The following is a 14,353-nucleotide window of genomic DNA, read 5'->3' as shown; positions in this document are numbered from 1 at the left end:
AACTATCTTTATAACCTCAGACTAGGGAAGGATTTCCTAAATAAGAAATATAGTCATTAATTATTAAGGAAAAGACTGATAAAATTTATTTTAAAATTAAGATTCCTTTTCATGATAAGGGATACATGATAAATGCAAAATAAAGAAAATAAAAACATATCAAATCAGTGAGAAAAAGACATCAACCCAATAGAAAAATGGGCAAAAGCCTTGAACAAGTACTTCATAAAAGAGGATATCTGAATGAACATTAAAAAATGAGGGGGGAGGATATAGCTCAAGTGGTAGAGCGCATGCTTAGCAGGCATGAGGTCCTGGGTTCAATCCCCAGTACCTCCATTAAGTAAACAAATGAACAGATATACCTAATTACCTGCCCTTCCCCACCAAAAGTAAAAGTATTCTACAGTGGACTGAATTGTGTCCGCTCAAGGTTTGTATCTTCAAACCCTAACCCCCAGGTGGCTGCATGTGGAGATAGGGCCGTTTAGGAGGTAATTAAGGTTAAATGAGGTAATAAGGGTGGGGTTCTAATCCAACAGGACCTGTGTCCTTATAGGAAGAGTAAGAGGCACCAGGAGTGCACAGATATAAAGGCCACGTGAGGTCACAAGGAGAAGGCGGCCATCTACGTAGCAAGGAGGGAATTCTCATCAGAACCCAACCCTCTCAGCCAGCACCTTGATCTTGCACTTCATGCCTCCAGAAGTGTGAGAAAATAAATTTCTGTTAAGCCACCTAGCTTGTGGTATTTTGTTACGGGAGCCTTCCTTAGCTGACAAATACATGTGCACTGAGATCCAACTGTAAGTATGTTCAGAACAGTACTTTTAATTTTTCTAGGAACAACCCAAATTATCATAAACAGTAAAAACAGGTAAGTAAATTGTAATGTATTTATACAATAAAAATAAAAGAACACATGGATGAATCTTATCATCAAATATTAAGTAAAAGAAGCAAGATACAAAAGAATATACAGAATTTAATTCCTTTTATATAACTTTCAAAAATAGGCAACTAACTACAAAATTCAGGGATACATACAAATTTAGAAAACCTACAAAGAAAGCAAGACAATTTTTATTACCAAAGTCAGAATAGTGGGTAAAGAGGACTTTGTGATCCCATCTCATGACCTAGGCAGTGAGTATAAGCTATACATTCATGTATGATACTTTTCCCCCTATGTCTAGATCATATTTTATAATTTTCAAATGTTTAAAGGGTTTAAAAATTATAATACATCATAAACTAAGTGTAGGCAAGCCCAACAATATTCTGGTTTCTTATGATGCTTGGTTTAATAGTATCTTTCCTATACTTGAAGATTTTATTTTTCTCTTTTCGTGAATGTCGCTGGTTACGGATGCCATAAGCATGTGCTTAGTCAGTCTGATGACTAACCCAGTGCTAGATGCCAGCATTTTTCCAGGCCTTAGAGAGATGGTTGTGAACAAGCCGTGTGAGGTCCTTACCCTCAAGGAACTGACAGTGTGATTTAATCCCCTTAAATCCAAAAATCACCATGACCCACTCAATACTCCCCGTTGTGTGGGATTTCTCTAGGAATTAAGTGCCTGGCACCCAGTAACTGTTCAATAAAAGTTGGTTCTATTCCACATTCCCAGGAAGGAATGGCAGGTCTCATGTTTCTGATTCCACCACGGGAAAAAGCTACATCCATCAAATTATATTTATTCTTCATTCTACTCACAGCTTCTATCAATCCGAGCTAAAAACGAAAGCTTAAAACAGGGGTCGTCAAACAGGGAGAGCCCAAGAGATAAATCTGGCCCAAGTTTTATGTATCTAAATAGTGTCATTAGAGCACACTACACTGGTTCATTTACATACGCAGCATCCACGGATGCTCTCATGTACTGTGACAGAGCTGAACAGCGGGAACAGAGACGGCTGGGCTCACAAAGTCTAAATATATACTATCTGGCCCTCTATCAAATAAACTTGCCCATTCCTGTTAGAAGACGTTGCCATTTCGGAAGGCACACAGTATTTATCTAACGTCCACTGCTAAGCACACACTTTTACTATGTCATATTAATGGATAACTGAATGACATAAAATCTTTATTAAGAAGTTTCTGGGGGAGGGTATAGCTCTAGTGGTAGAGCCATGCTAGGCATACACAAGGTCCTGGGTTCAATCCCCAGTACTTCCTCTAAAAATAAGTAAATAAATAAACCTAATTACCTTCCTCCCCCAAAATTAAAAAAAAATTAAAAAAGAAGTTTCTATCCAGTTTAAGCAGGAAGCAGTGTGTATAGAAATGGACCTGTATTCAATTTGTAATTCCACAGTATTTTCACATCTCCCATCATAGCTATTTGTACTTTTCGTCACATACCTTTATAGGAATTTTCTTGTCAAAATCAGGGAAGTGAATTATTTTATTTAGCTTGGATACATACAGGATCATTATGGTGACTGCCATCTAAAGAAAAGGGGAGAGAAAAACTTCAGGAAAGTATCTGGAAAGACTGAGGTACAAACATGTCATCAGAAGAAAAAAGATTCATCAGGAAGAAATGTACCTGAAAAGTCCATTTTCTAGGTTCCAAAAGAATTATTAATTCCTTGAAATATTAAAATTGTTTTTCTTGCCACTGCATGGATTCCATCAGAACTGTAGTCTATATATCAAATTGATTTACACATATACACGTTATTTCAAGGGGCTCAAAAACAGTGTCCCCAAAACTGACCAGAGTGACTGCAGTCGGTGAGGCCTGGACCACACCTCCCATTTACTAAGCATATGATCACCTTTCCCCATAAATTAAGTGGGAGGGAGGATAAGGAAAGGCGAAAGGGGGGCCAACTCCATACCTAAAACACTTCTTGAAAAGTCCAATATTTCTATAACCAAGAAGACAAACTAAGAGAAAAACACATTCCAAAAGGGATTTATTTTTCTTTTCAATCTAGCCAGTATTGCAAAGAGTCTCATTCAAATTCTATTAATCTGGGGTACACCAGGTATATCAGAAATACTCCTGATTATTATTATGAAATAAAAAATTTCAGTATCATCTTCCTATGCAAATCGTAGAATTCACTCACTTTTCTCTACATTAGGATGCAAAAATTTATTGACTCCTCCAACGTGATTATCCTCCTAAACCCTGAGCCTAATGAGTGTAGAAACCTAACACTTACAATGAATTTACGTAACTTGAGTCTACCCTGGATTATAATTGTATGTATTTATGACTTACTTACGAGGATCTTAGTTATAGACTTAACTTTTCATACCTTACTTCCTTATAAAGCACCTTATTAGCAAAACGTTTAACCAGAATAATATTTAAGCACATAAATTTCAGATTTACAATTTAAAATTTAGTTAACAGATACAACTTTCATAATTTTAAGTTTTTCTCCCTATCAACTAAAGGGAAACAAAACCAAAAAATTTATGGTGCCTGTTACCATGTTTCTACTAGAAATCACCAGCATATGACCAAAAAAGTAAACAAGCCACAAATTAATATTAATGGAAAATTTCAGAGGGGTAGGGTATAGCTTAAGTGGTAGAATGCGTGCTTGGCATGCATGAGGTCCTGGGTTCAATCCCCAGTGCTTCCTCTAAAAATAAATAATAAACCTAGTTATCTCCCAAAAAATATTAACGGAAAATTTCATAAACAGTCAAATGGAGTTAGTCTGAAAATTTATCCAACTTCATCCTTACACATGAGAATAAACATCACACACCTCAAGGAGGAAACTGCAAACATGTTTTGTTTGGCCCATAGAGAGTTTTATGAAAATATGAATCTGTTGCCACCATTTACAAATTGGGTGATTTGATGTAAAAATAGATTTCCCTGATTCCTCAGGGCCTCACCTTGGAGGCGGTCAGTCTGCTGCCTTCCTTTTTCTAGAGTAATTAAATTCTTTTAAGAAAGTTAAAATAAGTAGCTGTTTCTTCTACAAATACAACTACTCCTAAATTGTAAAATGAAATAAAATGTGTGTCAATATTTCAATGTTGTTTCACCCTGAGTACCATTGGTCCTCCACCAGCCAAACAAATTTGTAAACCACAGTCTTAAACAAAAGCATTCAAAACTTCACCATGGGTACTAACAACTAATCAAGAGGTTAATTTCTTTTCACTTACCTGTCCAATTCCAAGGACAATTGGAGATGGGAAACTACAAAGAATACAGAATAACAAATAATTTTAGCAACTGATAAAATCTGAAAACAGTATGATGGCACACAACACACAATGCCAGGAGTTACTAGACAGTCTTAGACATTTTTTTTCAGTCTTAGACAGTGAAAACATCCAATCTGTTCACTTTTCATTTGCTCATTTCTTTTTCATTTTTCAAACTGATCGTTACTAAGCTTAGCAAGCTTCTATTGCTCCTTGAGGTAGCCTGTCATTATATTAACAAACAACACAATTGTATACATAGAAAGCCAAAATAATCCGGGGATAAATTATTAGAATTGATCAATAACTTTAGCAAGGTTACTGGATACAAGATAAACATATGAAAAAAAATCATTTCTATGTCTATATACCAGAAAGACACAAAGAACATGAAAACTTTTAAGACACCATTTACAATAGCATCCAAAAAACACCAAATAGCACTAACCAGGCATTTTATGGTAATAAGGAATTTTTTTTACTTTTTCAGGTATGAAATGATATTGGGATAGTGTTTCTTTAAAACAAAAAGGCCTTCTTATCTTTCAGAAATACATATTGAAATGCATATAATGATGTATTTTTAATTTGCTTCAAAATAATCTGGGGGGGAAATGTTGGGACTGAGTGGAAGGGGGATATAAATGTAACAAGGCTGTTGAAACAGGATGATGGCTACATGGAGATTCATTATACTGTTTTTCCTTTTTTTTTTTTAAAATACAGCCATATAAAAATCTAATAAAAGACTTCCAAGAAATATCTCTACATAGAAAACTATAAGCTAATATTTAAAAAACTAAAGAAGCCCTGAATAGAGGTCATGGATTAGAATCAATATTGTAGTGGATCATTATCCACAAACTGGTCTCTAAAATCAACTCCATCTCTGTAAGAACACCAGTAGGCAGTTGGTGGAAACTGACAAGCTGATCCTACCATCAAATGGAAAAGTAAAGAGCAAACATTCTCCAAGATGGTCTTGAAGAAAAACAAAGTTGAAGGAATGACTCTGCTGGATGCCAGGATCCACTTTAAAGATATAATAAATGAGAAACTGTGGTATCTACACAATGATAGTCCAATAGGACAATAGAAGGGAACAGAGATGGGGACGAACACACTCATATATGGACACCTGATTCATGACGAAAGATGAAAGGGCAGAGCAGGAGGGAAAAGATGGTCTTTCAACAAATGGCACTAGGTAACTGGATACAGGATCTTAACTCCTACCTCATACCATACTTAACAAGGCAGCACATCACTTCACCGGGCTCACTCACTGCACAGCCCTTCCCTGGCTCCCGGTCATTCTCTCAGGCTGCTAAGAAAGGGAGAATATTACACACACACACACACACACACACACACACCAAAAAACCTTAGCCCTCAAACTGTATGTCGGGGAAAACATACCTATTTCAGATAGGGTAAGAAGGGAATAAAGAACCAACTTAACCAATCAGAGAAAACTAAATGAATGCCTAGACAGTACCACCATCAGAAGAAAATTACTCTAGTGGATGCTGCATGTGCCACCCAGATACCCGCTTCTGGACTAAAGCACTGATTCCCCAGTTGTCCAAGAGCATCCTCAGTTGAAGAACATTGCCTTGCCTACAGCCCCCACCTGCTCCGAGAGCAGCCTGTGTTCCAAGCACTGGTCTGTGCAGTGATGTAAAGGCCAGGGCCCCCGCCCTGAGGCAGGACAACTCTGCAGAGCCCTTCCAGCCCAGGGGCCCTGGGACCAGGCTTCCTTATGACTGCGGCACAGCCCAACTTCTCTCTCCACCTAACCCTGCATCCCTCACTCCCCCGCAGGAGCATCCCCAGGATACTTTCCCTGCATCTGAGCGCCTCCTTCCTTGGGACTACAACCTGCAACATCAAACAAAATTATAAGACCACAACATAAACAGTAAAACAACAACAACAAAAGGCTTACAGAAGGAAGACAGAAGAGCCCAGCCTAGAAGAAAATATAACACAGGGAGAGACGGCACCCTTTGTAACTGCTTCCAGCTGCAGAACGCCTTAATAAGAAAATACCAATAAAACAAGAGCTCAAAACTGAAACTGACACAGGAAAAACAGATGTGGGGCGTGAGGAGGGCCGAGTCCCAGGTCTCGGCTGAGTCCCTGGGACGTGCCCTGTCAGGTGTGGGTCCTGGGCTTCACGCAGGAGAGAATTCAAGAGGAGCCACAGTTGAGTAAAGGTAGATTTATTCAGAGAGCTACGTACTGCATAGAGCGTAGGCTGTTTCAGAAGGCAAGAGAGAGGCCACGAGGTGTGGGGAGTGGGTGCTCAGGTTAGAGTAAAAGTGGGTACACTCTCCACAGACAGAGTGCGGGCTGCCTCCAAAGATGAGGGAGCAAAAGGGTGTGAGGGGCAGTGCTGCGTTTTTATGGGCTTGGTGGCTTCATATTCTAGTAAGTGGAAGGACCAGTCTAACTACCCTGGGGAAGAGGCTGGGATTTCCAGGAAGCTGACCATTTCCCACTCTTTGGCCTTTTGTGGTTAGCCCTGGGACTGAAATGGCACCTGTGGGCACATTATTCACCATGCTAATATGTTACAGTGAGCGTGTAATGAAGCTCAAGGTCTACTATAAGTCACATCTCCCACCATCTTAATCCTCAAGGCCAGCTGGGGGTTGGGTCTTCCACCATTTTGATGTTAATTGCTGCGTCTATCCTGGAATGGCTGTGCCCTGCCCACTTCCCTCCTGTCTCAAAATGACAAAGCAGTAAAATGGGATGAAAAAGGAGCTAAGGAAACCAACTGAGCATCAAAACAGCATGACGGCCACATGAGTAATTTAGAAACAACACGGAACTAAATGGTCACTGCTGAAAACTGAATTACCAAGATGAGGTCATCACAGTGAGCGCCCAGGAAAAAGACGAACTCTGAAAGAAAAGATACAAAAGATAGACAGACACCACCATAGAGGGCTAAAGAACTCCATAAAGAAAGAAAATAACTCAAAGATAAAAGGCCCATGTGTTCCTTGACATGGGGAAAATAAATAAATAAACTTCTCCAGATCTAAAAACACACTTGTTACAGAAACATCTGTTATGAATATTCAGCACAATGAATACAGTGGCCATGAACTCTCCATAAAAATACTACCAGACCATGGAATCCACCAATTGGGAGTCAAATCAAAATAATGAACTCTGGAATGGTGACACTGCGGTAAAAGGGTGCTGATCATTATACCCAAATAATACAGAACGGATTCAAAACATTGTGCGATTATCATTACACAACAGGATGCTACACTCTAAAAAAAGACTGGGAGGGGAGGGGAGACAGGAAGAAGTAGGTACGTGTCATCATTCATAGCAAGAAGTTCATATATATGATCAGAAATTGAAGATGTGTATTTGAAAAATCAATTCTTTTAGTTGAGCTTTTAATTTCTCTTTTCTCCATTCAATTTGGTTAGAACCAAATTTCTTACATACACACAACCTGCGTTCCTCACCTCACGTACGCCTTCAGGCACAGCCAGCATGACTAATGGTGGGACGACCCCTTGTATGATGCAAGCAGAAGTTCACAAGGTCAACTATAAAGCAGTCTTGCCAAAAAAAAAAAAAAAAAAAGTTTAATCTGAATGTAAGCAAGCTTTTAGATCTAACTTGCCATTAAATAAACAGAGGAAAGTTGAGTGAGACTTCAAAAAAGAAATCAGACTTCAAAAAAGAAATCAGACGTGGGACATTTTACAACACACCTGGCTCGGGCTTTTCAAAGTCACTATCGGGAAGAGGGGGGAAAGGGGGAACTTTTCTAAATTAAAATAAACTAAAAAGACATAATTCTATGCCTTGCTTGAAGCTTGACTGGATCTTGATTCAAATGTTTAAAACAACCTTGAAGACATCTTGGGGACAACAGGGATGATTATAGATTTGGTATCAGATTATTTTAGGAAATTATTTTGTTAAGAGCAAAAATGATACTATGTAGAGAATATTCATATTTCAGGAGACGTAAGCTGAAATATTTCAGAGTGCAGCGTCATGATGTTCACAACTTACAGTCAATGGTTCAGGGAAAAAAGTGCAAATTTAGCAAAATGTTAATTATTGAATCTCAGTGGCGTGTGTATGTGTGTTCACTGTACTTTGTTTTCCATTTTCCCATGTGCTTGAAACTTCTCAAAATAGAAAGTGGTGGCGAGCCTTAGGTGAGCCTTAAAAAAATGACATAATGAAATGAAAGCCCCTCTTTTCCAACTCCTTTTTGGATTAAAGAAAACAGTTTATAAAGAAATGAGTAAACACAGAGCACCTATAACATGCCACTTTATATAAAAAGTAATTCAGACTATCCATCTACATCTCCAATCCTTCCATCAATCTAAAAAGATGTCTGAAGTTGTTGTTCAATGTCAATTATAGTCATTTTTAAATTTTTACCCTAATATTTTCTTTCATTTGAATTCTTTATAATGGTCACAATAGAATGACTTTTATTTCTTTTCTTTTCTTTTCTTTAAAGATGTTTCAAGATATTGATTCTAGGTAGTTCGGTTTCTATTTCCTCAATGAAGTATCAGAGGAGAGTGGAGGATGGGGGTGTGGGAGGTCTCAGGATGGAAGAGAAAGAACCAAGGAGTCACTGCTGAGACAAGGAAAGCAAGCTCCTAGGTTCGTTTGTGAGCATCAGTTGAAAGTCAACCCAGCCAGCCCAGAGATGGTTCTTGTCCCAGGACAGTCAGAGCAGCTCAGTGCTGAAGGAAGGACACAGACGGTAGGCTGTGCGGGACAAGTACCGGCCAAGGCAGGGGCGGGGAAAGGAGTCACGTGGCTTCCAGAGCGGCGGTCCTGGGGGACCAGGAGGGAAAGGATGCGGCAGAAATGGGCCGCGTGGTGGAGCGGCGCGTGGACGTCCCACACAGGACCCGAGCGGCCGGCGGGGTCACACTGAGCACACTGAACGCCCTGGGAGTGACCATGGGAGGTGGGACGGGATGCGCTGCGATGGTTCGGCGCGTGGATCCCAGAGTCCTGAAGGCTCGGCGAGTCTGGGTGGAGAGGAGGACCAAGGAGCTCAGGAGCCATTACAGAGAGGATGGAAAGGGGATGGTAAGTCCGGACCCTCCACAGAGCAGGGGCCGTGGGGAGCAATAAGGACTCAGCCCCACGTCCCGGCCACACCCAGGTGAGACCAGGATCCAGCCCCTTCCCAGGGGCCAATGGGAGCAGCATCTTCAGGAGAGAGCCACCTTTCACCAAAGTGAGAGAAAATGAGCCGAGTTGTTTTTATTTTTTTAGTATAGACTTCCAGTTTCCACCACTAGAGACTCTGATTCAGTAACTTGAAAACAGTAACACTCCAAGGGATTCACGTTACCAAGCAGGTTGTGTTAAATGTTTCCAAAGCCCTGGACTGCATAAAGAAATAGACACACAGCAAACACAGAGGCAATTATTTGTTGTACTGAATACAACTAAGTTCTAAACTTTTCATTAGGCATGGTTAGTAAGTTCTTGCATGTCATAGAGAATAGTATTAAATTAAATAGTATTAAAATAGTATTAAAATGACAACAAAAAGACAACTCCAGACCACCTGCACACTAGTGTAACCAAGTGGCCAGATTCTTGCTTCCCCCTCTCACCCCAACAGGGTCGGACAGTTGAAGTCCTTCAAAGGCTCCTCTCTGTCCCACCAGGTAAATTTAGCATCTCAGCAAACTAAAACTAACAAGTAATGAAGACGATCCATCAGTCTTGTACCTTAACTGGAAACAAACTGCTCAAATAAATTGCTCAGAGGACGTGGAAGGGAAAAAAAAAAAATCCCCTGAGCTACGTTCCCATGACCCTGTGAATTAGGTAACTCTAGAAACACAACAGTCTATCCTTAAACAGCTAATGCCCGGCTCAGATTTCTATGGTTTATTGTTAATAACCAACTCACCACAACCTTCCTCCCACCCCTCAAAACCATGCTCCCAAATAAAGCATTTGGAGAAGAGAGAATAAACAATGTTATTTGAACACCTCCAACTGTGTATTACATTACAGAAATGTGAAACATTTATTTATAAGGTTATGAGGGGGTTTGTTTTGTTTTGTTTTGTTTTCCCTTGCTGAGACAAACACTCGATTTCCCCCTTCAATCATGCAACTCAAAACTTTAAAGAAGGAAAGGATGGAGCTTGAGATGTCTCATATAATTCTTTCTGGTTGGACACTGTCCTTCATCTTACAAGCACATAACCAGCGTTTCTGGTCCCTGCTTCCAGCAAAAGGACACATGTCTTTGGCGGCACTGACTGCCATAGTCAGTGAGCACACTGCTCAGTCAAGTGCAGAATGTAGAGACTTACTTACCTTCAAACTTCAACTAACATAATTGCCATCCACTCCCCAAAATCCTATTAATGGCATTCTCTCTCTCTCTCTTTTTTTTTCAAGTGTTTGAATTGTCTTTCATTTGCTTGCATTGTCTACTAAATGCTCCAGGTTTAGATACATGCTCATTCTAATTTCTCTGAGGCAGGGGTTGTGTTTCCCATGGACACTGGGAAGCATGCTGCAACACACTGGTACACCTTGTAAAGACTATCAACAGTTGTAGGGTCACCAGAAAATATCCCCAATCCATCCCTTCCCTCTATATCTGCTGCTACCCTCCACCCCCATCCAAGCCAGCAATGTAGAATTATCTGGAATCCTGCAATCGAGTTCTAGTTCCTCTCCTTACTTCCAGTACCATCAGTTCTCCACCCACCCACCAGCCAAAACCTTTTTAATCATACAAATGATGTCATGTCACTACCAATGCTGAAACGTTCCAAGGGACTTAAAATTGCATTCAGACTAAAATTAAAACTATTTACCATGGTCTCCCTACTTCCACCGTGGTCCCCGGTATCTGCTTTCAACACAGTGGTCAGAGTGAAATAGATCATGTTACTCCTCTGCTTGACACCTTCCAGTGGCTCCCATCACTCTCAGAGCTTCCGCAGTGGCCACAAAGGCCCTACACAATCTAGCAATCCATTACCCTGGGACCCTGTCTAGTACGATTTCCACCTAAATTCCTTATTCTCCACCCCTGGAATGGTCTTCCCTCTTCTCCCTCATCTGACTCAAGTCTTGGCTCAGATGTCCCCTCCTCAATGAGGATTCACTGATCACACTGAGGCTGTAAACTCTTTCTCATACTCACATGCCCTAACTCTTTCCTCATTTTTTTTCCTTCTGACCACACAGCTACATCTGACATAATATAAATGCTACCAGTTTATATATTGATCCGCTGGAAAGCCCCGTGTCAGCCGCTTCCCTGGTGCCAGCGATGGGCTTGGCACATAGTAAGTGCTCAGTAAATATCTGTTAGAGGTGGAACCAGCCAAGCTCATCTGGGTCTCAGCTCTTGCAAGTATAAAATAAGAAGGCCGAAGATACTCTCTGAGGCCCCTTTGGACTCTATAAAATTCTGACTTTACATTCTTGTAGCACAGTACAGTTTACACACAGCCCTCACTTATGACAGCTCATGCAAAACTCTGGGAGGTAAGAGCTGTAATTACCCAACTTTTGCCAGAAAAAAAACTGCCAACTGTGAGACCAGCCATTAAACAGTGGAGCTGGGTCTAAATTCGTAGCACTTTGAATGCTGATACAGTGAACGCTGAATTAAACAGGATTTTCTAGTCTTCACAAATAGGTTCAAGGAACCACAACTTGCTGGTTTACAGCAGACTCATCCAGCAAATATAGGCTATAAACTTTTCATTGTTTTCCCCAGTTTTCCATGACCATGCTGGTAATTTGAGAATGAAATGATCAAACAGTGCAAATAAACTTATCCATTCAGGACTTCTCCGATTGTCGAACACCTAAATTTGTAGAAAGAATTGTTGACATTTAAAGAACACATTCAGCTCAGCTGTTTCAGCTCACGGGGCTCGTGAAAAGCACCGGGCTCTCCAGGCACAGCTGCGCAGCGTCCTGCGGCAGTAAGTAGTGGCAGCTGTGCCCACGCTCACCGGGAGGAGAGTGACTTGCTAGGTTGTGGTTTGGGTTTTAAAACGCCGCGAAGGTCCCGGCCCTGTGGAAACGTGGTGGCTGTACCGAGGACCCAGCCACCCACGCCGTCACCGGACTCAGCAGCGAGGCGCCCAGCTCGCTGTCCCCGCGCGTCCGCCGAGCCGGGCGCGGCCGGAGGGCGCCGAGGGCACCGGCAGCCAGCCGGCTCTCCCCGGCCCCGGGGACCTCGCGGGGGTTGGGGGTGGGGAGGGCGGTGCTCTCCGGCCAGGTCGTGCCGGACGGCGCGGCCGCCGGGGCGGGGAGGTCCCGGGGCGGGCCGCCGCCAAGCGGCCCGGCGCCCCCGCGGATCCCGCCCGGACCCCTGGCGCCCGCCTCACCGGTAGGTGGTCAGCAGCGCCTTGTTGACCAGCACGAGGAGGAAGGAGCAGGTCCCGTAAAAGAGGGCGGACAGCAGCTTGGCCAGCCGGGAGGGCGGCCGCGCGGAGGCGGGGTCGGGGTCCGCGCCCGCCGCCGGGCCGCCCCCCGTCATGTCCCGCGGCCGCCCCGCCGCCCGCCGCCCGCCGCGGCCGCCCCGCCCCAGTTCCGTCCCCGCCCCGGGCCGGCGCCGGGGGGCGCGGCCGACGCAGGAAGGGGTGCGGCGCTGGCGCCGCGGGCGCCCCGACGCTGCCCGCCGGACCTCGCCCGCACACACGCCGCCTTGGACAGAGGAACGGGTCTGCGGAGGCCTTGAACATTCAATCCCATCTCATTCTGATTTCTATTCGCGTTGGATTTGCCGTTTCAGAAATTTCATAGAAATCAGCATGTACTTTTTCAAGGCTCTTTTCGCAGTTTTTGTCTTTTTTTTGCGACTCACCCATGTTTGAGTCTTTTCGTTGTTGAGTAATACCACACTTTATGATGGACTCGCTGGTTGTTTCCAGCTTACGGCTATTATAAGAGAAAAAAAAAAGATGCTTCCTTGACAATTTGTGCACAGGGTTTTGTGTGGACGTATATTTTCATTTATCTTCGGGAAATACCTGAAAATAGAATGGCTAGGGTCGGGGGCGGGGGTGCAAAGTCTGCTTTTCTTGCCTCTGGGTGCTTCATGGCAGGTTGTACCCCTACCCCAGGGCCCAGTTCTTTTCTACATGGATACGTCTAAACATCAGATTGTTCATGGTAATTGAAGGAGAGCCTCCCAGAAGTGCCTACTCCCACCAGAGTCTACCTGCTCTTAACATCTTTTCAGTTAAATGTCCCATATTTTCATTATAAAGAATTAACTCTAGAAATCGGAAATTTTAGCTTTTTAGGAATAACTTGCACTAAATAAAGCCAGAAAGGAAGAGTTTACATTACCCGGGAGAGAAACCACACACACATAAGACTTTTAAAATAAAAAATGAATTCATATGCAAGTTGAACCCAAAATCTGAACTTGAAGTCATTTTGGTTAATTTCCTCAAAATGATAAACTAGGTTTCCAGTGAGTCTTCAAATCAGTTCTGGCTGCAAGACAGTATTTTAAAGTCACTTTTAATGACACCTTAATCATATTTGCATTTATTTTGCTTCTATGTACATACATCCAGGAACTTGAGTCACTGTCAGAATCTCATCCTTATTCTGTTTAAACCACAACTCACACTGAAGAGTTGCTTGTGAAACTCTTTTGCACAGCCTGGACAGGCTGAACCTTGCCATTGCAACACAACTAAAGATCTACCAAAAATAACTAATGTAAAAGATCAAACCAATTCGCTTGACTCTTAGAAAAGTAAACAGGCCCTGAGTGGATTCTCCAAGGGTGACCCCAGATTCAGCATATCCTGAATACAAGTAAAATGAGACCCTCGTTGCTGATCACCCTGATACAAAGCCTGGGATAAGGCTGGCAATGGTTTAATACCTATCTACACCAGTACTCTTAACACTGTAATAATGAAACAGATGAGGTGGTTAAATGAGTATCTGTAGTCTAAAAGGCCATAATTTTAAAGTAAGAAAAAGGAATTCACCTTAGGGTTCCAATTATGCTAAAAAGATGCCTGGGATATGAGACTGGAATGAAATATAAAATGTACCAAAATACATAGAACAGGGAAATAGATACAAGATCTTGTGGTAGCTCATAGTGAAAGAGAATGTGACAAT

The 14,353-nt window shown here is 42.2% G+C and overlaps 1 protein-coding gene across 5 annotated transcripts in view; it reads right to left on the bottom strand.

The window, feature by feature from the left end:
- Positions 1 to 13,097, bottom strand: part of SLC35D2 (solute carrier family 35 member D2) — a 45,899-nt gene extending 32,802 nt beyond the window's left edge. The window contains exons 1-4 of one of the 5 annotated variants that reach the window (XM_072959157.1): positions 12,592 to 12,731; positions 7,687 to 7,782; positions 4,148 to 4,181; positions 2,369 to 2,455 (exon numbers count right to left, since the gene is read on the bottom strand). In XM_072959157.1, the coding sequence (XP_072815258.1) occupies positions 2,369 to 2,455 (87 nt within the window). In that variant the 5' untranslated portion in view covers positions 4,148 to 4,181; positions 7,687 to 7,782; positions 12,592 to 12,731. Of the gene's footprint in view, positions 1 to 2,368; positions 2,456 to 4,147; positions 4,182 to 5,425; positions 5,515 to 6,434; positions 6,582 to 7,686; positions 7,783 to 12,591 lie in introns of those variants that run through there. The other 4 variants (XM_072959154.1, XM_072959155.1, XM_072959156.1 and 1 more) reach the window with 4 other exon arrangements.
- Between the last annotated feature and the right edge of the window lie 1,256 nt (positions 13,098 to 14,353).

Source organism: Vicugna pacos, chromosome 4, assembly GCF_048564905.1.
Source record: "Vicugna pacos chromosome 4, VicPac4, whole genome shotgun sequence".
Taxonomy (NCBI): domain Eukaryota; kingdom Metazoa; phylum Chordata; class Mammalia; order Artiodactyla; family Camelidae; genus Vicugna; species Vicugna pacos.
This window is presented reverse-complemented; position numbering and strand designations above follow the sequence as displayed.